At 36.5% G+C, this 27,676-nt stretch overlaps 1 protein-coding gene across 2 annotated transcripts; it reads left to right on the top strand.

Annotated features, from left to right (window-relative positions):
- The first annotated feature begins 4,635 nt into the window (after positions 1 to 4,635).
- On the top strand, positions 4,636 to 19,364 carry LOC102599126 (vacuolar protein sorting-associated protein 27). Of its 2 annotated transcripts, none has more exons than XM_006343681.2 (10): positions 4,636 to 4,859; positions 9,628 to 9,684; positions 9,776 to 9,843; positions 10,984 to 11,197; positions 11,275 to 11,375; positions 17,721 to 17,796; positions 18,182 to 18,241; positions 18,326 to 18,376; positions 18,472 to 18,550; positions 18,948 to 19,364. In XM_006343681.2, exons 1-10 carry the CDS (start codon positions 4,779 to 4,781, stop codon positions 19,022 to 19,024), a joined length of 864 nt encoding a protein of 287 aa, XP_006343743.1. In that variant the 5' UTR covers positions 4,636 to 4,778; the 3' UTR covers positions 19,025 to 19,364. The 2 variants fall into 2 exon arrangements, with proteins under 2 accessions (XP_006343743.1, XP_015162562.1); XM_015307076.1 differs by having other exon boundaries at positions 4,637 to 4,859; positions 10,987 to 11,197.
- Positions 19,365 to 27,676: the final 8,312 nt, after the last annotated feature.

Consider the following 27,676-nt stretch of genomic DNA (forward strand, 5'->3'; position numbering starts at 1 on the left):
TTGCCAAAACCGACATAGACCATGGAGCTACACGGAATCCAGTGTCATCTAACCCCACACCGAAAGAAGGTGTTCTTACTTGCCAAAGGTAGAACTAATTATACTTAGCTTCTAAGTGGATCCACTAGCTAAGTCCTAAAGAACTATACTTCCAATTAACACCATTGATACATCATATTCATATTTATGCATGGAGTGTGTGTGTGCGCATGATTGTCCTCACAATGGTACAACAACAACAACATTATCATCATAGACACCTCCCTTCTCAAGGGGGTCACAACATGTACATAACATCCTAACTCATGCACGATTCACATATATTGCATTTAAGGATCTTAGACCATGTAAATCAACATATCTAGTATTCATTACAATAGACATGGATACATTCATCATAGCAACACCATCATGATCATAACATAACATTCGTATTCATATCGTATCATACTTAATCATATCTAGGGTTGTAGGGGAGAGAGACCTTATCTCAACACTACAATACATATGGAAAGTAAGCACCTCCACCATAAGTGGATCAACAATTAATAATTAGAATACTTGACAAGTAAACACCCCCACCATAAGTGGATCAATTCATTCATATAAAATAACTTCACATAACATACCTTCATAGATTTCCCTTCAAGGCCAAGAGTCGAGATCAAGTCTAACATCTTAGATTTGGCACAATAGATAGAAGAACATCATAATCCAACAACATAACCATTATGATCATTTTCAAGGTAATTCATATCTACAAGATTCTATCATATTCCATTCATGTCCAGGTGATCTAAACTATGGCCATTCATCAAGAAATTCATCAACCCTATAAGATCACATCTAACCCCTCAATTTGCCTCTTTCATGATATAACCCTAGACCAAGTCAATGTCATTTTAGATTCATAAGGTAATCAAGAATACATGTAAAACTATACTTAGATCATGTAATTACATCATAAAAAACTCTAATTCAATAAATTGAATCAACTTCTAACAACATTCATTGTGTAGAGAAAAGCCATAGCTAGGGTTGGGGGAAAACTCATGGATTCTTTAGATTTGAAGTTAAAACCATCTAAAATCAGTAGTATTATCAATAATAAGCATAGTCCAATCTTTAAGAATAACTTAGAAAGGAATCCATGGGGTTGAGTTGAAACCCTAGCTTTTGAAGATTTCTAGAATTGAATTAAAAGCTTTTGAGAGGGCTCCATGGGTGATAGCTACCCATGGATGAAAACCACCATACCTTAGGTGTAGAAACCCACGAAAATCCTAAGAGAAAGCCTCCATATTCAAGCCCCTTGGTTGGTTTCTTCATTGGTCTTTAATGGTGCTCTTGGAGAGAAGACTTTGGGAGAGAAAAGGAATTGGGTTTTGATTGGGGGGTCTTTAGTTGAAGTGAATTAATGAATTAGTTTAGGTCCTATAAGTTTATATAAGTCATTAATTAACCACCTAATCGACCTCCCTTAACCTCCACTTAATTAACTAATCAATTAACTAACCCCTAACTCGAAACAATACTGCCAACACACAACCCAACCTACAGACAACCTTCCACGGACCGTAGACCAATCTATTGGCCGTGGTTGGCTTTCGTGGTTTGGGACTGTGGCTATAAATGTTGTAGGCCCAAGGAGAAACTAAGTATGGACTCATGAGGTCCATCCACGGACCGTGGTATGGTCTACGGGGCCTGGTTTGCCTCCGTAGATCACCACCAAAAGAAACAGACCATGCTGTCCAAGAAGCTTTGAGGGACTGTTTTGTGGTCCTCCTCAAAGACCCCTTGAGTGGTCTTTGGGGAGTCGTACCCAAACTTTTAACCCCTAAACATGTCTATCTAAGTATGAGAGTCACTTTTACACGTTTTCACCCTCAAACAACACTCCAAACTTCAACGACAAGACCCCTTCAACTCACTAGTTCAAATGACTAGTTTCCAGACGTTATAGTCGTTTCTTGACGTTTGACCTCCAATCTCCTCAAACTAACTTCAAAAGCTATTTTTCATCATTTAAAAAGTTTCCAACTATAAACTAACATGTGAGGCTCTAGTTCAAACTACTAGATTTAGTCAAGCCCTAGCTAGGTCTTACTAGGTTTTATGGGGTGTTACAGTATGACTCGTACAAAAAATGATGGGCTGTCCTGGTGAACCATAGAAAAGGTACTAGGACTTGGTTTTAAAAATTTATTTCCTTCTTTTCTACGAGACTGGTCTATGATCTGTAGAAAGACGTACAAACCCTAGACTGGTCTTGTAGATCTAAACCTACTGCTGCAATTTGATGCAGTATTTCCCTTCTTGAAATTCGAGGTGTTACACATTCGCCGACATAAGATTTGGATCATACCATTAAGGCATGTGATACAATCAAGATATACTATCCAATGATTAAACACATTCATGATCAATAATAGTAACCCAACTAGGTTGGGGTCAAACACACAAGAAATATTGAAGAACTTTAAGATTATAGTATTGATATGGCTACCAAACTTATAAATGAATTCTATTCATTAGGATTGTAGAAAGATTGAAACTAAACTAAAATTGCAAAAACTAAATATTTAATAAGTAAATAGGATTGTAAAACTTATAAGATTATGTCCCCACAATGAATTGTTTTGTTGGTCGGTTATTATGCAACTACAATTACTTTGAATCACAAATATGCACTCAGTCTTCTGCACTATCACTCAATCTCTCGAGTGTCATGTATGATTTATCTACATATGAGACTTTCACAACTATATGAATAATTGACATAAAATTGACCAAATAAGCTAGGTAAATTCTATTATTCCGGATATAAATTTATCAAATGAGTATTAGCGCCTTGAGTTCATGCAAAACTTATTTTATCAAATTCTCACCCGCTCTTCTGAGTTTAAATACTAAGATATTATGATGTAGATTAATGATTGTAACCATTAACCTATTATGTAAGAGTAGAAAGAAGTTTGGTGTCTTATAATCTTAGTAACATGCAACCACACGAATAGCTTTATAAACTCTACTATCTCATTAGGTTTCACAACCTCAGTTATGATTAAGCTACTCATTCTGAAAGTTAAAAAATTAAGAATATAAAGAGCAAGATTGTATAACTTATTATGCATATAGAAAGTTTGAAAGAAAATTGATAATCTTCTTTCTTGAACAAAATGAGAAAAACTTGTAAAAGATGATCAATGACAACAAACTACTAACTAGTCTACAACTAAAAAATTGTCGTTTCTCTTCAATTGAGACCTAACATGTCTATTTATAATGGTTCAAAAAATTAAAATTATAAAAATATTAAATTCATCCACTGACATACTTCAAGAATCAATCCATGATTGTCAAATGATATGCAATCTCATGTGGAGTTTGCTTGTGCCGCCATTGATTGCCCCTTAGGCTTTGTTGGATTCGCCTCATGGATTTTACTCTGGGAGCGTGAATTCCTTCACACTATGTATCTTTGGGTCACAGTTTTCTTTATAGTTCGTGTCCTTCTTCTCTAAGTACAGGTCGCCAATTGGTTTTACGACTCTCTTCCTCTTCACATTTTGATTAGTTCAGTAGGGTCCTAATTGATATTTTTTTTTTATCTTTTTCACAATTCGTTCTACGATCTATCAACTAATATGTGGTATGGAATATGATCATAAATTATCAAAAACTAAAATTTTATTGTGTTCTTCATCTTTTGGTCGTATTATCATCACAATCCTACAAAAAAATTAAACTAACATAAAAAGATAAAAATATATGGTGAAATAAGTATAGAAGCAACATCAAATAATTCAAGGCACGTCTACACTCCCAACATAACTCAAGCAAATAACACTAGACTCAACTATATAACTATGTCTAAGTAAAACAAATCAAGTTGCCTACAATAATTTCAAAAAGTTGATATTGTCATTCAATTTCTAAATAAGTTTTGACACATTTATTATCATAAGCTTTTCAAAAACATTCTAGTTTTGGCCTCTTTATTTTCACAACCTATTAAATAAAAATATTATTTCAAAAATATCTATGTATAATCCAGGCAAACACTATGAAATATGAGGGTGTGGGGGTGGCGAAGGTGGGAAATATGAGGGGTGAGGGTGGGATGAACTGTGTTGGAGGATGTGAAAGAGCTTAATGTCACTTTTGAAATTTGTTTCCACTATTTTTACCAAGAATTTTTTTTCTTAATTTTAAGGAACTTTATTTAATAGAGAAAATATTTTAAATTTTTTTTGACCTACCAAACATGAATATTTTATAAAATCCTTCTCCATACTAAACATAAGGAGCTGTTAGACCATGAAATTTTTTCCCTTTTTTCTTGAGTTGTACTCCGAAAAACACATTTGCTTATAAAATCCAGAATTCAACCTTCGACTTCAAGTTGAGTTTCAGAATTTTCAAGAATTTAAAAACACAATAAAAATATATTTTCACTCTAAATCACTCGTAAAAAGACAAAAATAATTTTAATTGTATTTCAATTTTCAAATATATTTTTTTTCTTTAAAAACAAAAATCTATTTTTTTTTCAAATTTCAAAAAGAAATGTGGTCAAACACTTACTTAAATTCAATTTTTTAAATCTTTTATTAATCGAGTTGGATCAGCCCCGTAGATGACCCAATTTTGAAAAGATTAGAAGTTGTAAAAAGAAAAAAAGAAAGAACAAAAAGAGGTACTCTGAAAATATCAGGAATAGCAGTGAATCAAGCGGGAGTTGCGAGCGAGCAAGCGAGATCGGAGATCGGAAGATGTCGTCGGAACCACCGCCATTCCAAGAAGCTTCGCGTTGTGATGTCTGCAACTGCAGCTTCAATACTTTCCGGCGACGGGTACTCTTCTAGATTCTTTCTGACATTTTCATCTGTCACAACAGTTTGATCTGATGACTCAAGTTTTTTATACTTTTAGTACGTTCATTTCTGCATAGTAATTAATTTCGGAGTCTATGCTCGATGTTTTTGAAAGGTTCATTTCTCACCTTTTATTATGGTGGAATTAATTTGCATAAAAGCTGAGTTATCGCTGCCTTTTCAGCAGTAAGAGCTTTCTGACGCTGTGTTATGACTGATGAATGGGGTGAAAGAATGATTGTTATTGATTTCTACAGTTATCTTTCACGGAAAAGTTCTGTGATGTGCCTAATTAACCAGTTAATTAATACAGTTAATGAGTATTAACAATCAGGTTGTCAAAAACATTTGAACTGTTTCCCAACCAAGAAAAAAGGATGGATGAACATGTTACAACCTGGGGATTTTACGAAAGGAATTGCAAGATATGAGCTAAGCTAACTATAGCAGTATTCTCATTGGTAACTCTGAAAATAAGCAACTCTGTTACATATAAGGAAGGTAAGACCTAGAGGGAAAGTGAAACAGAAGGAACTTAGGAGAAATGCAATAATTTCTTATTGAACTCTATTAACTAGTGGGTAAATTACTAACTCAACTCCCTTGTACACTTCTGGAAACATAGAGTACTACTCCCCCCAGCTGTCTGAATCATATCAGTACACCCACATTAACAACACCCTTGCCCTCAAGGGTGAGGAACTTCATCCTTGCACGATCAAATGGAAGCCAACTTAATCCTCCCATGTCAAACTTTATTAGCTCAATCAAACAACCAGGTCCAGTCCTGATAATGAAGCCACCACTGTTAAAAGTCAATTCATTTCAACCCAGGCAAACTTCTTTATGAATTTTCCACTAGTAGGGTTATAAGATGTGAGAATTATTTGCAGAAGCTGCAACACCAATTAAATAGGATCCCATTCTTAATACTTTGCACTGAACAGACTTGGCATATTTACCATCCAAATTCAAATCCTTCTCCTCGTTCATATCTTTCATAAAAGATTTCTTTATCATAATTTATATTTCTTTTATCTGGCGTGCTTGATATAAGAGCGTTGGTGTCAAGAAACATAACACATAGAACAAAAGACGTGGCCAAATGACCATGGAATTGTTGATGAGAAAGCAAGGACGTATAATTCATTGCAACTCGACTCATAGCAGCTTCTTTGGTTGTTGTAAGCCACAATAAGATGACAAATTTATCAGCCTTGACACAATTAAAGTTGTAATGCCCCGTATCTCAATGCCATAGTACAACTAGTCAAACACCGATGAATCTGTTCAACTTGGGAGGATAAGGTGGTAATTGGCTAAATATATCAAGGAACCAATATAAATAGGTATTTGAAGTGTTAATGTAAGGTTATGGGTCAAGTGAAACCTTAGCACAAAAGTTCAAGTTGAAGGTTGCACTATGGTTAATGGTTGATTGTTTCAAATGATCTCGTGCATGGTCTAACTTCAAACAAGTGTATCTCCCAATATACATGGATTTAGAGGGTGTTCTACCATCAAATTAAAGCTCTATGAGTCTTCTTTCCAGCAAATCAAACCGTTTGTCAATCCAAGTTCAGAGTGAAAGGTTATGACAATTTTACTGCTGCGCAGACATGTGACCTCATTTGTCCATATGCGACCACAAGTTGGCACATTAGATCTCAAGTAGGCTTTTAAAATATGGTTGTCAATATAATAAAACACCGCAGAGCCAATTCCCTTGCTGTAAACTTTTTCTCCATTAGCAACTAAAATGTTGGCACTTGTCCCTGATTGTACTTGCATCCCCAAGTGTTATGCTGCTGTGTAATTGAAAAAATCGTGTGTGTTGCCCGAATCAACCAAACTCAGTAATGCTTGACCCTTCATTGGTGCCCGTAACTGCATTGTTATTGCGCGCTTTTGTCCCGTGTGGCATGCAAGGAAATTTCAAGCTCTTGCACATCTTTTTTTTTTATGACCATGGTGTTCGAGCCAGCTTTCGCACACCTCAACTAACTCCACGGGATATCTGTCACCTCCCACTAACAAGAGCTTCTAGGTAACTCTGTCCACCAAGGCTAGGACAGATGGGAAGAATCACCTAGTGTGTCACCTCCCACAACAACAGGTACCAGGTAACTTTGTCCACCAAGTGTAGGACAAGTGGGAAAAATCACCTAGTGTATTTTGTCTCGCTGAGTTTTGAACCAGAGACCTCAGGATTCTCAACCACTTCATTGACCACTAGGCCACACCCTTGGGTGCCTCTTGCACATCTTTTTTTTTTATGACCATGGTGTTCGAGCCAGCTTTCGCACACCTCAACTAACTCCACGGGATATCTGTCACCTCCCACTAACAAGAGCTTCTAGGTAACTCTGTCCACCAAGGCTAGGACAGATGGGAAGAATCACCTAGTGTGTCACCTCCCACAACAACAGGTACCAGGTAACTTTGTCCACCAAGTGTAGGACAAGTGGGAAAAATCACCTAGTGTATTTTGTCTCGCTGAGTTTTGAACCAGAGACCTCAGGATTCTCAACCACTTCATTGACCACTAGGCCACACCCTTGGGTGCCTCTTGCACATCTTTATGGTCAGGATTTTCATCATCTGGTTCAGCAAGTTCCAATTAAAACAATTTCTTACATTGATACCCAGTTGAATACAATTCATCATAATTATAATACAATCCCTTTGCCCTTCTCTCTGCCATTTCAGCCCTTGTCATTTTCTTATAAAAGGAGTAGATGTACGTAATAATTTTGGTTCAGTAATCCCACTTAGTGGGTTGTTGCCCTTCGGAGTTGGAATTGTTTGAAGTTGCAGTAGTATTGAAATAGCCTTGAGTCCCTCACCAGGTCTCGTTTCAAGAAGATGTTGCCTGCATTACCTTCTCGAAGCTATATTCATGTCATGAACCAAATCTGGCGGACTATGCATCTCAATATCAAGCTGAATGGAATCAATCAGGTCGGCAGTGAACAGACTAACTTGCTGGTCTATGCAAACATACTCGCTGCCTTGGATAGCCGTTTTCGAAATTGGCGCTGAAATTCTTTAATTGAGTCCATTTGCTTCAAGTCAACCAGATTACCTAATGGATTACTTCCCGGTGGAGGGCCAAACCTGAGAGTACAATATTTCTTGAACTCCGACCAGTCAAGTTAGTGATACTTTCTAATTGATGATGCCATAACTGTGCCTCACCTAGAAGATAGAATGCTGTCAATCCCACCTTATATGCTTCATCTGTTCTCTGATTTGAGAAAAAAATTCACACAACGGTGTAGCCAAATCAATGGGTCATCGGATCCATCAAAAGTAGGGAAATCCAGCTCTGTGTATCTTGATACCACACTATTTCCTACGAATTAATTGGATTGTTTTTCTGGTCTGTAGGGATAGTAACCTATATTGCTACTCACTCCCGCATAAGAATCTCTTCCTTGGTTTTTGCTTATCTCAATAATAAACTCCTGCAATTGTAACGATAACTGTTGCAATTGAGCAATCATTCCCAATTCAGATTGTGTCATTGCTTCTGTGATTCACGCTTAATTGGCAGCCTGCACCTCAACTCTTCAAGTTTGCTTTGATTGCCCATGGTGTTTGGTTCTGATACCAAGTTGTTATGGCCACACACTACGGATTTTGCTACTGGGCGATTCACTGGAAAGTCTGTGCTTAATAGATTCTTCTCCTTGTTTCTATTCTGTGAGCACCTATTTTGATAAAACAAATAAGCTCGTTAAATCAGAGCCTATAACCTTAGGACTTGTTAGAGAGAGTTCCAGAGCTCTTGTTCTTTTGATGTAAAGTCCCTGTGTTTCTTTTATTCCTTCTGCATCTTTAAATAAAGACCCTTATTACAAGATATTAAGGAATTAGTGCAACAAATGGATACTATGAGATTTTAATTTGATTTTTCAGTTTTTTTTTCCTTAATAAGTGCAAAAGATATTAAGGAAAATTAGGATCAACTAGCATAGAAAATCAATTCATAAAAGAATTCTACTGAAAAAACTAAACCACTGCCTTTTTTAAGGCCACAAAAATTTGCAATTTGCATCTGATCTATTTATCCTCTCTTAACGTTTCTATCTTTATCATCTTGAGGGCCCCACCTTGCATGAGCATTACCCATGTATGACTCTATAACAAGTATCCATGGTGATGTGATTATTTTTCATTTGAGAAGTTGGACCTACATGAAAAACTCATGTTCCACCAAACCCGTGAGATCCTGATCTAACTATAGGACTGCATTTCCATGTCTTGATATCACCTATTTTCTGTTCCATGCCTTAGCAGATTAGTAGGCTACAAATGAAGAAAGTAATCCAGTCTATTATAAGAAAAGAGAGAATTGCCATGGATGCTGGGACATATCTCTGCTTACAGCTGTGTTAATATTTGTTACTTGATTATATGCTGTTTCCCTTGTGGATGCATGAACTTAGTCACAAGATTTAAAATGTATTGCATATCAAGTTCTCTGGTTTGTGATTGGACTAGGTACTTTTTTCTTTTGATGATGCCTGTCTTTCTGTTCCTTTTAGACCTAATAATTTCGTTTTTAACTCGTGTCGTCCCTATTGTTTTTCACCTGTTCAATTAACCTGCAGGGACTGAGCAAGGTTTCCGCTATTATTTTAAATTAGTTCCGGATGTTTTGCTTACTTTCTAATCCAAAAAAAAAAAAACGTAAAAAATAGTTCCAAATATTGTATCTGACATTCTTCATCCTCTTTTGTAGCACCATTGCAGATGTTGCGGCCGAACATTATGTGCTGAACATTCAGCAAATCAGATGGTTAGTTCTATTTGTTTCATGCCTCTTTCCTTAAGCATCTTTTATGCTTTTTGTTAGCTTACCTTTTGTGCTTATACCCAAATCTTTTCAGGCCTTGCCACAATTTGGTCTTCACTCAAGTGTTAGAGTTTGTGGAGATTGTTTTAATAACTCCTCTCGGTAAATTTCTGCCATTATTATCAATGTAATATCGTATACTTCTCAATATTGATGGCAAAAATGCTTTTTATTTTGCCCCAAATTCTAAAGTCAGAGACGCTGTCATAGAGTTATGAGGAATTTATTCTTGGAATTCCATCTTCTCTCACCCTATTCAATCATAACCTCCAATTTTTCAGTCATTAAGAATTATTTTTTTTATGACAAGGGAAACCCGCAGCCGCTACCCTTTGGGTGTGCTCAAGGTAAGTCATTAAGAATCTTTTATCTAGGAAGTAATATTATACTCTTATTAGCTCATGGGTGATTGGCGACTAGTACATGAAAGACTAAAAATCTGCCATCAAGCAGGAAACACTTACTTTAATAAATAAACACTATTCTCAAAACTAAAATAATAATAAATAAAAACCCTTTAAAATGTTGAAGCTCTTATTGGTGCATCATTTTTGAGAATAGAAGCTAGAGAGTAGCATCCACCCTTATTTGTTAAAGAATGTAAGGAGTTGGAAACAGTCTGAAGAGTTGCTTGTGATACCATCTGTTAAGCACTTGGATTCAGGACTTAACAGAAATGGGAAAGTTTTGAAAAGTAGTCAGTCTTGGCTCTGTTTGGTGTATTCATTGATCCAAGGATCATCATATTTCAGTACTGCAATATGTTGGAAGGGTATGATTGTTTCATCTTTGAGGTTTGAGGCCATAGAGTTAGTGCCTGTTTGGATTTACTTATTTTTAGGTGCTTTTGACTTTTAAGCATTTTTAAAGTTTTGGAGGTGTTTGGAAAGGTTAAAAAGTGCTTCTAAGCATTCACTTTTAGGCGAAAAAGTTTAAAAATATGTCAAAAGTCAAATGTAGGGTATCATCTACGTATGACTTTTAGCTTTTGACTTATAAGTTACTTTTCATAAGCCCATCCAAACAGGCCCTTGTTCATTTATACCTCCCTTAAGATCTTTGATGAGATTGAAAGGCTATTCTGATATATCTGTGTTGATAGTCTGAAGAGAAAATTATCTGCCTATATACATCTGCTTCTTTTCAATTTATACATCATTTAACAGAATTGCTAATTACTATCTTTACTTCTTTTTGAGGACATTTAAAAGTTTTACATCTTTTTACTAATCTGATTCTTAGTAGACCCATGGGAGATGGCGTGATAGCTTCTGCAAGTGAAGTCAATGCCCTGAAAGATTCATTTTCAGCTTTAGATGTCGGTGCCGTTGCAGATATCAAAACTGAAGACACTGTCAAGCAGACTCCTACTGTAGGCATCACAGACTGCAAATGTGGGATGCCTTTGTGTATATGTCAAGTGTCAGCTACACCAACAACATCCATGGCTTCACAGGAAAGGACATATTTACTTGCCTTCAAATGCTTTTGAGCAAATGACAATCCCTTATATTTTCTTTTTGATTCCAGCAGGGAAATATTATGCCAAATCCAATTGTAAATATAAATCCAAAACCAAAGAAGGAAAATAAAATTCCAACAAGTAGAGCTTCGACATCAGACAACAAGCAAGGGTATGTAACTGATGTATCTAGTTGTCCTTTTTTGAGAAATAGGTCCAGTCTATTTTCTTCAAAGACAGACTTTCTTTTCTTATGGCCGTTTTAACTTTTATGGGATTGTCAAGGTTATGTTATTAGTCTTGGAAGCATTGTCTTTAACTATTTCATCGGAACAACACTCACCAGGGAATGGTTGAAACACAGACCCAATTGATAAAGACGTGTGTATGTCAAAGGAAGACAATAGGTCTAATAAGATGGTATATAACTACCTTCCATAAAAGAACCTAATACCTATGTATCAGACACTAGGAAAACACAAATAGACCTGAGTTTTGACCGTCTCAATGTACTTAATTCTTCTATTCTAATCTTTGAAAGGCAAGGAACCATGGTCTTCGATATTTCCGCACCTACTAATTGCACAACCTACAGGTTTAACATTCAACTTAATACTTAGCAGGGCATTCATGGACAAAGGGGGTAATATATTTCATTTAAAAATTAAAATACTCTTCACGAGAAAACATTAGCAGCATTTTTATTTGAGTTGTGTTGCCTCTTTTATGGACTTTCATTGTTGGCCTCCAGGTTAATTTAGGATGTAGTTGATGTTATTATCTTCAATAACTCAAGTCTTGATTGACTAATATTAGAATCCTTGTTTTGGCGGAATTCAAATATTTGGAAATCGTATGTACTTGGGATGACATTTTGGATACTACAGGTGATCTAGCATGTATTTAACCTCACACACACACACACACACACACACACACACACACACACACACACACACACACACACACACACACACACACACACACACACACACACACACACACACACACACACACACACACACACACACACACACACACACACACACACACACACACACACACACACACACACACACACACACACACACACACACACACACACACACACACACACACACACACACACACACACACACACACACACACACACACACACACACACACACACACACACACACACACACACACACACACACACACACACACACACACACACACACACACACACACACACACACACACACACACACACACACACACACACACACACACACACACACACACACACACACACACACACACACACACACACACACACACACACACACACACACACACACACACACACACACACACACACACACACACACACACACACACACACACACACACACACACACACACACACACACACACACACACACACACACACACACACACACACACACACACACACACACACACACACACACACACACACACACACACACACACACACACACACACACACACACACACACACACACACACACACACACACACACACACACACACACACACACACACACACACACACACACACACACACACACACACACACACACACACACACACACACACACACACACACACACACACACACACACACACACACACACACACACACACACACACACACACACACACACACACACACACACACACACACACACACACACACACACACACACACACACACACACACACACACACACACACACACACACACACACACACATATATATATATATATATATTATCTTTTGACTCTAAATTTCTTCTCAATAACTCAGAGAGCTTGTTTGGTTCAAGGAATTGATAAAACAGGTAGGTCTGATATAATTCAAGATGCAATATAATAAATTGAATCACAACCAAGGATATGATTAAAAAATAGAAAGAGAGTGTGAAGAGATTCAGAAGAAAGAAAGGATAATCTAGCTTTAAAAGATATTTAATTACTAGAATAAATCCAAGGGGGGAAAGAGAAATTGAACTCATACAAAGGGATGCTTACAAAAGCGATCAAGAGGGTTCAATTGGAGAGATAACAGGATTTTCTTTAATACTCACAAAGGAGCCTAAACACCAAATGTCATTCAAAAGCTAGCTAACTCTATTGTGAAAGACAGACTATTTATACTAGTTTTGCAAAAATAACTATATTACAAAAATGACCAAATTAATAATATAAACACTTGAGTATATTAGTGGCCTTTTGAAGTCTTCCTTTCATGCTTTCTTTAAGTCCTCCAAGCTCATGATGGTTGGAAGATTGCCCCAAAGTTCTTGATGACCTTTGTGGTTGTCATTATTTCCCTCATAAATCCATTTGAGCATGTTATGATCTTTAAAAGCTCTTTTAATAATTTAATGAATCTAAAACAACAATCTAAAGGGGTCTCGGGTAAGGGACTTGTCACGACCCAAATTATCGTTATTGACACCCACACTAACACTCTGGTGGGCAAACCATATCTTACCAACTAAACCATGCCATAACCATACATCTAGACGCATTTAAGACATGAAATAAGAGTTCTCAAGTATAAATAAGATAAAGTGCGAATATCTAACTATTACAATCCCCAAGATTCAAAAGTCACTGTACAAGGACTCTTTCTAACAATATCTAAGAATATAAAAACTAATCAATAAAACAATGTCTAGAATGAAATAGACATTTGTCCCAAAAAGATCTATGGCTGCCTAGATAGGAGTAACTCACCCTCAGATTGGTCAACCGGTTGCGCTAGATACGAGGTCGCATAAAAGATTCTTGAGTCACAGTCTGCACTCAAAGAAAAGTGCAGGACTAGCATCGGTACAAACACTGTATTGGCAGGCAATCTAGGCCGACTCAGATTAGTAACAAGTATATATTATAAGCCAAGTAAACCAAGTAGGGAGGTACAACAACACGTAATTAATTAACTTAGCAATTCAAGTAGTCAACAGCAGCCAGGTAATAACCCCATTCCTGACATGTCAATGTCAAACAATCACTGGACATATAAGTCACCAAAAATAGACATAATAGTCACCACAAACTCTGCAAATATAAAGCAGTCACACACAATCATGAAATTATAACCACACTGATTTGCAGTTGTTAAGTCTCTATATATCATCAGTCTCACTCTGTTTCATATACTAAACTCACCACTGTCACTCATCTGTACACACTTGCTAAAGAGACTTTAATCTTGCCCAACTAGTCATGATTTGTTTTTTGAATTATTCAGTTTTTTTGGTTGTAAATTTTCTATTAAAAACCCTTCTATGCTCTATAAGATTATTAAGAGACAATTTTCAGTCAATCTTTTTGATGCCTCATCTTTTTTTTAGAAAAAACAACTGATCCCCTGAGTCGATTACTTCAAATGATTTATCGCCTGTAATGAAGAAGATTTTGTCTTCAATATGAACTGAAAAGAGCTATCACTTGGAATTTTTTTCTTGTTGTAGCATATTTCAAAGAGAGAAAAAGTATGGGCACTTTTCCCAAGTCAGAGATTATGACAGGAGTTTAGATGTTTAGAATTTAATGAATTCTAAAGTGTCTTTTTGATACTAGATATGAAAAGGTTCAAAAAGTGTAGTAAACATATCCTTTTTGAGAATGTGGAAGTGAATATACACGAACAGATGGTGGGAGTAATGGTAGATATATATATTAATTCTAATTGCATATTGTAGGCATGCATATTCTTTTAGTGAACTTGCATGAAGATTGGCAAAATAAAGTAAAATGGTTAGCGTAACGGTATTATTGTAACTTGTGAAATCAAACCAAGACCACATTGGTCTTTTATACACTTATACAATGAGGATTTTTCCCTTGATAGTTTATTCCACCTTCCCTCATGGTTAAATAGTGTCATATTTGGAGAGATGGATGGATTGATCAAATTCCTCTAAGTGAGTCATTCCCAGATCTTTTCTCAATCTGCAACAATCCTGAAGCCAGAGTATGTGAATGCTGGACAACTCAAGGCTGGGACATATCTTTCAGAAGGCTATTGAATGACTGGGAAGTAGATAGAGTGGCTTCTTTCCTGGGAAAATTGGGGGGAATCAATCTAGTAACAAATGCACCAGATAGAGTTATTTGGAAGCACAACAAGGATGGCAAATTCACAGTAAACAGTGGTGTAAAATTGTACTTGAAAAAATGTTAAAAGTTTGAAGGAACTTTTTTAGAATAAGGATACTTATTTCGTTTCTGGTTCACTAAACGTATCCACACTCCCGAGCCTTCCGATGCAGGGAGAGAATTAGAAGCATAAGTCAAACAACATTTTAGTGGAAAAAGTTACTTGAACTAACAATTGTACGAACCTGCAGTGTCTCAGGCATCTTCACCTTTTTTCCATTGATAAAATTACACAGGTACATAACACCAGCATTTGCAAGCTCCTGTTATCAACAGTAAGTGCAATACTTAGTACTGAATATCAATCAAGATGACTGGGAAAATAGATATTCGCTACTAGTTCCAGAAACCACATATTAGACCTTTTTGGCTATTAATAATAATGAACAGAATTTGTAGCCTAATAGCTGAAATAACAATTTTTTCAAATTACCTGCTTGCCTTCCAAAGAAAGTAACTTGCCATCCTACAAATTCAAATATAGTTGAGACAAAAAGATCAGTAGGTAACAGATATTTTATGAAATACAAATGTCAATATATGTTTACATATGGGTATTAGAAATTTGAGAATCCAAAACAAGAGCCTTTTGATGAAGTGGTTGTGGAGATATACTAGTGAGGAAGGAACCCTATGGAAGGAGGTGATAGTGGCAAAGTATGGGGAATTGAACCCATGGTGTACAGAGATAGTGTCAGAACCCTATGGATGGGGAGTATGGAGGTCAATCAGAGCTTTATGGAACTCTATGGAAGAAAATGTGTTTCTCAAAATTGGAAATGGCAACAAGATCAAGTTTTGGAGAGATGGATGGATTGATCAAATTCCTCTAAGTGAGTCATTCCCAGATCTTTTCTCAATCTGCAACAATCCTGAAGCCAGAGTATGTGAATGCTGGACAACTCAAGGCTGGGACATATCTTTCAGAAGGCTATTGAATGACTGGGAAGTAGATAGAGTGGCTTCTTTCCTGGGAAAATTGGGGGGAATCAATCTAGTAACAAATGCACCAGATAGAGTTATTTGGAAGCACAACAAGGATGGCAAATTCACAGTAAACAGTGCTTACAAGAAAGGCATACAAGTTGGGGTTAGAGGCTACCATCATCAATGGAAGAGTATTTGGAGAGGATTGATCCCCACCAAAGTGAAATGCTTCACTTGGTTAGTCACCAAAAGAGCCTGCTTAACTCAAGAAGTGCTGCAGAAGAAAGGAAAGCAACTAGTCCCTAGGTGTTTCCTGTGCAATTTGACTGGGGAAACAAACAATCACCTATTTTTACATTGCAAATTCACTGCACAGATCTGGGAGCTGTTTCTCAACATCACATGCTGTAGCTGGTCTATGCCAGAACACACCTCTGATCTTTTTAAGTGTTGGATCAGAAGAGGGGGTAGCAAGACTCAAAAGAAGTGGTGGAAGCTAATACCATCATGCATATGGTGGTCAGTGTGGAAGGAAAGAAATGGGAGATGTTTTGAAGATAGATCTAATTCCATTCACAAAGTAAAATGGAATTGTTTGGTATCTTTACTTTTTTGGTGTAAACAACTTTGCATAGAAGATGTAGATCAAATTATAGAATTAATAGGGAGCTTGTAATTTCGCTTAGAGCTGTAAACTTTGAAGGTGGCCAGCATGTCCTTAATGCTGAAGAATACAACTTTACCAATGTTAAAAAAAAAATAGTGTCATATTCTTGAGGGTCAAGATCACTGTATGAGTTATTCCATTTTATAATAGAACTCCAAAGAGTCTGATGAGCATTCTCTATAGAGTGAATTGTGTATAAGCCCCAGAAAATTCTCCTAAATCTAGAGAAAATTTCAAATATGAATTGAAAAACATGTTACTATCAACAATTTATTTCCTTCCTCCTTTTTGAGACTCCCAGCAACATACCGAGTGTATCCCACAAGTGGTGTTTGGGAAGGGTATGTATGTTATATGCATACCGTACCCCTACCTTTTGAGACTGTAAACAAGAGAAATTGTTTTCTGTTCAACTTTGTTATTTTCTATTTCAATCAGACAAGAGGAAGGAGAATTTAATGTCCGACTTCCCCTTTGAATTTTCCCACATTCACTTTCTTGTTCTCCTGCTCGGCTGCTCCTACTTTTGACGTTAAGTGTTAGTTTATAAGATGTTTTCTTCAAAATCCATAACCTTTCTTGTTCTCTTGTTCTTACTTTTGACGCTAAGTGTTAGTTTATAAGATGTTTTCTTCCAAATCCATAACCTTTGGTGCTCTCCCATTTGTTACCTGCTTAGGCATTAGGAATTTAATCACAGAACTAATTAAGCATATATTTTGCAGTACAACTTTCAATGTTGGTCCAGCTACCAGCTGCAATACGGAGACAATGACAGTGGATTATGAAGTCAGTGGCGAGGTATAGTGCTTTACCTTGCTTTTCCAGTGGTAACCTTGAATTTACTCACGGGGAATAGATGTACAGATAGATGAAGTAGGTTGGTTCTGGGAAAACTGAAAGATTGTAGGAAGGTGTAGTTGAAGAAGCAGGGAAGCACAAAATCGGATACCCCGTTATTTCAAAGATGTTTGAAGCCAAATGATTCATCAGTCATTTAGTTACATGGAACACAAGGCAACTGTATAAAGATAGAAAACAATTGACGAAAGGGCCCCTAAAGAGTAAAAAGGTTTATTAGGGAATTACTGGTGTAAACTGTACCTTAACGTTGCTAGATTGTAACCAGTAAGATCACGTGGTTGAGCTGTTGAGGAAGTTGATATTTTTTCTATCCTTTGTGCAGGGTTTAAGGGAAGCAATAAAAAATGGTGATGTCGGCGCTGCAAAGAAGCTCCTAAGTCAGGTATTTATGTAGACTTTCTTTCTCTTGTAATTCAATATGGCATTTGTCAATCTTAGTTGCGACATTTGATCTCAATTTTCTCAGGGAGTTGATGCAAATTACCTTGACAAGCAAGGATCATCATTGCTGCATCTGGTACTCTTATCTCATGCTCAACTACATAATTGTACAATTAGCATATAATTCTCTACTTACAGGGTGACAATTATAAGTGGTATTGTCTGATGTAGGCAGCGGTGTTCAATCGAACAGAAATAGCATTTGCACTCATGGAGAGTGGATCAAGTTTGTACTGCAAAAATTCACAAGGTAAAATATATCTTAAGGATAGAACCTTTTCAGTTTAATTGGATCTGCAAATAGCATCCACATGACAATACCCTTTTTGAGGCCTTATAACTAAGTAATAGGATATTTCTACATTTGTTAAAGATAGCATAAATTTAAACCAATATTCTCCTCCTGCTGAAAGGGTAGTCTACTTTATCATACAGTTTTTTGTGTGCTTGCAAATATTCTGGTTTTTCTTTTTTTGTGCTGACCGACACATCTCCTGAGAGTTAGCTAGTCCATCCCTAGTTGGCAAACAGGTTCAACACTCAGGGATGCAAATATTCTGGTCCTTGTCAATCTAAAAATCCTTTAGTGCATCTATTTTAGTCATTTTGGATGATCATTCTATCTATTGGTGTTGATTTTGTATAAGGTGAGACACCATTGGATTGTGCTCCTGCCACATTGCAATTCAAAATGAAAAAGAAGATGGAAGAGAGTGGGCAGTAACGTTTCATCCGGAAGTAACACTTCTCTAAATCAGGCTACAAGGATATTACAGTTTCAGAGGATGGTGATCTAGAACCTATTGTTTTGACATATATTTGTACCCCCTAGTAAACGGCTACAAGAGGATGTCAGCAGTTTCAAAGAAGTAATCAGGTCCTATTAATGTGTCACAAATTTGTATCAGATCAAGATTTCCTATTTTTCCATTTCTTTTTCTTTTCGTGTTTTTGCCTTCTCTCTATGCACAATAATGTATTTCAAGATGAAAAACAAGTACAGGGATAAACCACAGGCTTGTGGTTATTTCATGAATAAACACTTGGATTTTTAGTTTCAAGTACCTATGAGTTTTCCCTTTTAACAAATTTTAATTGTCTAGATCTATGACAGTGTAAGAGGCTACCAAAACTACAGATATCAACAGAAAAGAAAGAAAGCATAACACCAACATAAGAGAGCTCCATGCTATCTAAAGTTGGATAAATATGCTTTTTGCCTTTTTCTATGTGCAATTATGTATTTCAATGGTTGCAAGATGAAAAAAAGTACAGGTATAGAGGCATTGTGGTTATTTCACGGAGGGAAAAAACTCAAATATTCCATTAGACTTTGAGAGACGGCTCATTTATGTCATCTTTTAATGGTTGTGCTCATCTATGCTATTGTCATTTACTTCCTCCATTTGTATTCGTTGTCATACTTTTCTTTTTGAGAGTCAAAATGATATGAATTTTGACTAATATTTTAAGATGTATTTTTTCATCTTATTGATAAGAAAAAAAGTTGCAATTTAAAGTACTTTCCGTATAGCTTCTGAATATCTAAAGTTTTGTTTTGATATACCGAATTAATGTAATCTAATTTAGTTTTGAAAATAAATCAAATTGCCTCTCGAAAAGTACAACATGACAACTAAAAAGAAACGAATGGAGTAACAAAATTCCCATTCGTGCCATTTTTTTAAAACAAAGAACACATTCAGTTTCGACGTACCACTTTGTATACATGACAAACAACAATATGTCCACATTATTATTTAAATGAGCTAAAATATAAAATTCATCTAGATATGTGTCAATATTGAGTCAATGATTATTTATCCAATTAAATCTTTTTTTTTTTGAATAAGGAGTATGAACACATTTTGTTACTACAAAGTGGTTTTTAACAAGACTTTATGTGCGCAAGAAATAAAATCATCTTTAGTCTTATTATTTTAATATTCTTTATTATGAACTATATATATGTGCATGATTGACCTTACAATTGAAATTATTTGAACTTGATCCCAAAATGATGTTTTTTCAAGCATGAATTTTCTCTATGAATGAACTATTGACTTGAAACATGATTTTAAAACTTTGTGAAACAATTGATATACCTCTCATAACTTTATTTATGAGAGTAACTTGGAATGTTTTCGACTTATAAGACATACTTTTTTCCTATTTGGGTTTGAGCTTGTCCGAGCAAGCTGTGTTATTCCAGAGGACGAATAACTGTTATATATCCTAATAAATTACTTCGATCAGGGTATGTTAGTTCAAAGGATGATTGACCTCTGTGGGTTAACATCCACAAGGAAATAAGATTCATAAATGGAATGACTCTCCCATCTTGATTAGCTTGAAAGTATGACATTGTAGAAAAGAACGGTGATGTGATTGTCCTCTAGGTGACATGTGTTTATTTATTGATTTTCTCTTTAATTGCCATGATTTGATGAACTATTTGATTTGATATTTGGTCTTAGACGTACTGACACATTTAAAAAAAAAAAAAAAAGACTTGAAATTGATTAATTCTTCATAATTGACGATTTTACTAGGTTTCATGATTTACGCTATCCCTAGTTTTGAACTAGTTCATTATAATATTTTTTTTCTATATTATTATTCATTTTAAATCGTTCTGTTCAAGGAGGAGTACGACTTCCTTTTTCTCATTTTGTTCGTAGACCTCGATATCCTAATCATCCTTTCCTTGTTTGGATTTAATAAAAATCATAAATTCTTTGTACATAGGGTGATCTATATTAAAATCTGAAGTACCTGCAATGTTTGAAGTTATTAGTCTTTGATTTTTCATTCGGACTAGGATATTGCCTCTATCGAGGTGTCCAATGGGCGGGTTGGGTTGAAATTGGAGATATTTAAAGGGCAAATTACAGAAATCACATACTTTTAAGACAAAATTACAATTTATCCCTTAAAAGTTTATAATTACAGAAATCCCTCATTTTCGCGCATCAGATTAGTTTATCAGCGCTTATATTATTGTATCTCGCGCATCAAATTAATGTATTAACGCTTATATTACTGTATCTCGTGCATGCATCAACACTTATATAGCTCTGATACATTAATCTGATGCGCGAGATACAATAATATAAGCGCTGATACATTAATCTGATGTTAATTTGATGCGCGAGATACAATAATATAAACGTTGATACACTAATCTAATGCACGAAACTGAGGGATTTTGGAGATTTGTAAAACTTATAGGGGATAATGGTAATAAGTAAACTAAAAGGTGGGATTTCTGTAATTTTTCCATATTAAAATGGGTTGAAATAGAAATTGGGTAGGGCTCTGACCCGCTCAAATCGGTTGGGCTCAAATGGTCTTAAAATGGATTGGGTCATGACCCACTCGATTTGACCCGCTTAATCTCAATAATTTTAATATATTGTTATTTAAGTTCTACAACCATAATTTGAATTTCAACTCAAGAAAATTTTAAAAAAGAAGTTAAAAATGGATAGATAAATCCTAAAAGATATAAAATAGATTGTAATTCATACCTTCAATATAGTAACATACATTACATCAGTGAAAATAAAGAGACTTAAAACGGGTTGAAATTGAAGATTAAATTGAGCTCAATTGAGGATTCTCTTAAAATGGGTTAAGACTTAAATGGGTTGAGAATGAACCCAATCCAAATTATCTTGAGCCCAACCCTTAAAATTATGGGCGGGTTACCTATAGTTGGACTCATTTTTGACACCCCTACCTTTGTCCATTCTTGCTCATCCCCGTCCTCTTCTATAGGAAGATTGATAAATGGGTCTCAACCTATTATTTATAAAAGGAAGTCTTGCTCGTCCCCTTTCTCTTCTAGAAGAAGATTGATAAGTGGGTCGATTACGATTTGGGATGAATTAAAAAAGGTTTTCCTGAAAAGATATTTCTCAATTTCTTTTGTGGTGGAATTGAGGGATGAAATTACAACCTTCCGGTAAAATCCAGAAGAACCTCTCCATGAGGTGTGGTAGAGATTTAAACAGAAGGTAGCAATGGGTCCGTGACATGACTTTTCAAAGGTTGTCTTGTTGCAATATTTCTTTCGATCTTTGAGCCCTTGAAACAAAGAGATCGTCAATGGATTGACAGGGAGAGCACTTATGGACCATTTTTTTGGTTAGGCAAAGGTGTTACTGGAAAGGGTTCATTCGGGATCCGAGGGAACATCATATGTCACCTTTTCTAATGTGTATGATGAGCTTGAGAAGAAATGTAAGAGAATAAATTATTCATGAACTATTGTCATGATTTAATGCTAATTGAAGGGGTTTTAGGCCCTCATTCTCTTGGATGTACGCATTTCATAGAAAAAGCGAGTTAGATGGATTTGGAGCCTAAAAGCACTAAAGCGATAGAATTGGCATCCCGCAGAAACCAACAAATCTCTCACTGGCTAAATGTCAGCTTGGATGGAGTAATGTTGTCGTAGTCCCAGTGTACAATTGGCACGATAGAATGACAGATCTACATTCATTGATCCTAGCACATGTATTCCTATTAGATATTAACGTTGACGCGAGCAGGTAACTGATGCTTCACTTTCTCTGATCGGTGCCTCATCGGTTCAACGCATGTTCGAAGGACCGAAGGTGATGGACAAAAATGTAATTATGAAAAATAGTGCTACCTTTGAAATGTTCCAAGAATAGAATAGGAATTTATGCAATTATATATCATTATATTCTTTCGAATTAGGGTAATGGACATAGGATGAGTAGTGTGATAACATAGATATTTTAGAGAGAAAAATAGTGAAGAACTTTCTAGCTTGTAAAGGAAGAAATACCTCATATTTGTGTCAATCCAAGCTTGGAATCCATGTTTTCCTTACCAATTAGCTTGGAATGGAGATTTCCTATGTGTAACACATCGGATTTCAAAAAGGAAATTTTTTTCAGGTTTTCACAACTTGGTGTCAGCAACCACGACACCATACATGGACCGTAGGTAGGACGACGGTCCGTATGTGGTGGCCATGGTTGGTCAGTTTAATTTTTCCAAAATGTTAAAGTTTCAGTACTTTGTGACGGATCACCAAGACGGCCCGTCATCTATTCAACGAGCTGTAGATAGGGTTCGCAGGTTAGTCCTAGACTTAGAAAGATTTCAGAATCAGAAGTCGAAAACAACGACCACAACCTACGGTCCGTAGACTGGACCACGACCTGTAGGAAGGGGTCCGTCGTTGGTGGCCTATTAATTGAGTCTCTGAAGTCAACAACGGATGAACAGGATGGTCCGTAGGTTGAGCCACGAATCGTGGTTCTCCACCATCATTGACAACGGTAATTATTTGGAAAGAAAGGGCTTTTGGGTTAACTTCAAACGGTCATATCGTTTAGCAAAAAATGAATTAGGTGGCCCAAGAATGCCCTTAATTGAGGAAGTGAAAACTCCTTTGATTTTTCTTCACAGACCGACCATGTGACCTATCAAATTGAAGATAATTGAATCCTCTTTCCAACACCACTAAGTTTTCTAAAATCCAAGATCTGAGTAAAAAGTTATGCTCGTTTTAGTGAAGCCCTGTCGGACAGACCATCAATGACGGACCCAGTCCACAGACGGTAGTCCAAATGACGGTCTGTCAGTGTCACGACCCAACCCATCGGGAGGTGCGGGCACCTACTGATGTGCCGCGAAATCGTGGCACATTTGATGCTTAATAACTATGAACTAATACTGGAATTAAGTGAATTTTGGATTATTTGATGGGTTTGTTAAATGTGTAGGCAGAATCTGGGTTGTATAGAAAAGTAGAAAAAGAAGAAGAACTGACATTGATAAAGTGAAGTTCACGGTCAACTTCACAGACCGTTAACTTCATTACAGTCCGTGGTTGAGCTCGTGAAAGTGAGACAGTGCTGGGTCTTGAGAAGATGAAGAGCAGGAATAACCAAGTGAAGACCACAGAGGGTTCTATGGGCCGTAGTCCTCACCACGGATCGTGGTACATGCCGTAAAGCAGAACCAATATGAAGCAAGAAAGAGTTGAAAGAAAGTTGAAACCCAAGTGAAGACCACGGGCGACTTCACGGGCCGTGGTCGTCACTACGGACTGTGGTAGCTCTCGTGGTGCATTTTCTAGTGACCAAGTTTGAAGATCCACTTTCGGGAAGCTCCAAGGCAAGACCACGGAGGGCATCACGGAGCGTGAAGCCCTTGACAGGTCGTGGTAGTGGCCGTGAAAAGGCCCGACAACGCAGTCCTAATTCAATTAGGACTCATTTTAAACATTCTATTTTGAATTACTTAAGGTCATTTTTAAGATTATTATTCATTATCTTATGTTTCACGACGAAGAACATAACATTACTCTTAGCTTTCAATTTTTGGATTTTTGATTATTGCTATCAGTTGGAAATTCGAATTCAGACTATCAGATTATCAAAGTGATTGTTGATTTGCTAATTACTTTTGTAAGTCTTTCTCAATATGATTTCATCCCTAATTATTGATTGTTTACGTGAAAGCATGAGTAGCTAAATACCACGACTGGGGTTGTGGGATCTATGACGAGTTCTAGTTACGATTCTGTAAAATGAGTAAAGGGCAGTCTGTGTGTACATTATGTAGTTTTTAGCTTTCGATATCATTTTCATCGAGTGAGTGCACGCATTAGATGAGCCTGTATCTGGTATTTGTTCGAGAGAAAAATACCAGTTAGGAAAGAGTTGAACTAAATTATCCAATTGGAGTTAAAACGTGAGTTCGAGAGAGAAAATCTTTAACACCATATCATTTTAAGTGAGGGTCAATGTTGGTAACACTCTAGGGTCGAGAGAAAATGAGTGATAATTATCTGATTTGACTGAGAAGTGTCAGATAAATTTAACTCACAATGATTTTGTAAACATAGATTTGCCTGATGCTCAATTACGGAAGAACACTTGAACTAAAGTTATGGTGAACACAATCCTGGTTTCTCTTAATTAACTGAATCAACCTTGCAACGAAATAGTCTGTTAGTCGCGAATCTTGATTTTGACTACAAGTTTGGTAACTGCAAGTTTCAAAATTAACACACATTTCCACCAAACCCAATTTACTCTCCGCTGTTATTTGTTTAGGAGATAATAACAACATTCGAATAAATGCGTCAGTGAAACCTTATTTGTAAAGAAATTCTCTGTGGGATCGACCTCAACTCTAATTGAGTTCTGTAAATTGACATTGACCGTTTACACTTCTTATTTGAAGTGTAAGTTTGGACGTATCAAATTTTAGCGCCGCTGTCGGGGAATTTCAATTCAGAAGTATTTTACTAGCTTTTATTCGATTGTAGTTATATTTCCTAATTTTACGTTTTGTGTGGTGTTTGTGTCTTTTTCATGAGAGTCAGATTGTGCATGCCCAACACTAGAAGCAAAGGAGCCCCATTGCTTCCTTACGACCCTGAAGTTCAGAGAACTCTTCGAAAGATGGTTAATGAACAAGAACTAGAGGCTCAAAGACACAGAGGGACTAGAAGCTTAGATTGATGCTGCAAGGAATGTACATCAAACTGCAGGAATCAATCAACCTAGGCCAGGTGTCCAACAAAATGTTGGAATCAATCAACCTCGGGTAGTAGATGAGAACAAAGGGGTGGAAGGAGTAGTCCATCCCCAACGCCAACCAATAGTCCCAAGGGGTAGAGCTCAACATCCAGCTCATATGATCTATGAAAAAGATGATGCTGACTTGGATGGAGCTGGAGCCATAGCGTTACCTGCACTACCCCCATGTGTTAAGTTCACAATCACCAGCACCATGATCCAATTGCTGAACCTGAAAGGTATGTTTAGAGGTGCAGTCGGTGATGATGCATCATCACTTGATAAATTTTGTGGCAATCTGAATGTCACAAGAGATTCATGGGGTCAACCAAACAACAATGAGGTTGAGGCAGATTCCATTGTCTCTTACTGGAGAGGCGACTAACTGGTTGAATTGAGATGCCAGATGACTCCATCCGAACTTGGAATGAGTTAAAGGAAGCTTTCCTGGAACGATTCTTCCCAGAATCAAAAGAGCTGCAGATGAAGGACGAGATTAGTACACACAAGCAGCTAGGGCTGGGCGTTCGGTCGGTTCGGTTCGGTTTGTAAATTTCGGTTCGGTTTTTTCGGTTTGGCAAAATATGAAACCAAACCAAACTGAAATAAATTCGGTTTGGTTCGGTTATTACAATTTCGGTTCGGTTTATTTCGGTTTGATTTTCGGTTTAACCAAATTTAATTAATGCGGCCTGTGGGTTGTGGCATCTGGATTGTTTTTTGCTGGCTTGATTATAAACTGATCAAAATTTGATTATCTTAGCCTTAATTTGTTTCACCAAGTCTCAACTTTCAACCATTCAAGTTGTTTCTTGGCAGTTAAACAAATGCAATGAGCTCCCAGAGGAATGAGGATACCATATTCAAGAGTCAAGACCCATAAATCAACAAGTGCAGTACAGTGGACACCCTTCTTTATAAGCACGTCACAACTCACAAGCCTTTACTTGAAACTTACCATATCATTGACTAAAATATCTAAACAAAACATATAATTTTTGTCCAGCAGGCATCAAAATTAACAAACTAGTCGAGAATAAGAATAAAAAGACTATCAAGAGTCAAGCCAACAACAGTACAACACTAGAAAATTCAAAAACTTGTGCCCAGCACCACTAAACTGAAAAGTCCAGCTGCCAGTAGACAACATTGCAATTTGCAGCAAGCCAACAATCAAAACATTAAAAAACCAACAAAACATTGTTGCAACTTGCAACCTCCAAACTCCAGTGCAATAGCTCCCAAGTTCCAACAGATAGCAATCAAGAAAATAACAAACTATTGATGTGTCTGCGAGAAAATATAACTCTTTAGACAAATGATCTACATTTCATAATAAAATATATAAAACTATCAAGCAAGTTATGTAAATAAGTTCTTTACTTACCCATACCATGCATCACTAGTTGATAGTTGAACTTACAAGTTGCAACTATATATCAATAATACTAGATTCAGTCCCACTACAAGCAAAATCTAAAAAAATATGAAAGAATTTGTTAGTTGTTAAGAAACATAAGTAATAAAATTATTTTCAATATAATTAATAGAAATACCAAAATCTTACCAAGTTCAAGTTGCTCAAGATACTCTAAATCTTCCTCAATATTGATTGGAAAAGGCTCACTTCTAAGCCAATCTTGAACACAAATAAGAGATTGCACAAGTTTAGGAGTTAATGAACTCCTAAAGGGATCAAGAACACGACCTCATGTGCTGAATGCACATTCTGATGCGACACTTGAAATGGGAATGGCTAACACATCACGAACCATCTCCGCGAGAATAGGAAATCTCGGCTCATT

This window comes from Solanum tuberosum, unplaced genomic scaffold (assembly GCF_000226075.1).
Source record: "Solanum tuberosum cultivar DM 1-3 516 R44 unplaced genomic scaffold, SolTub_3.0 scf00050, whole genome shotgun sequence".
NCBI lineage: Eukaryota > Viridiplantae > Streptophyta > Magnoliopsida > Solanales > Solanaceae > Solanum > Solanum tuberosum.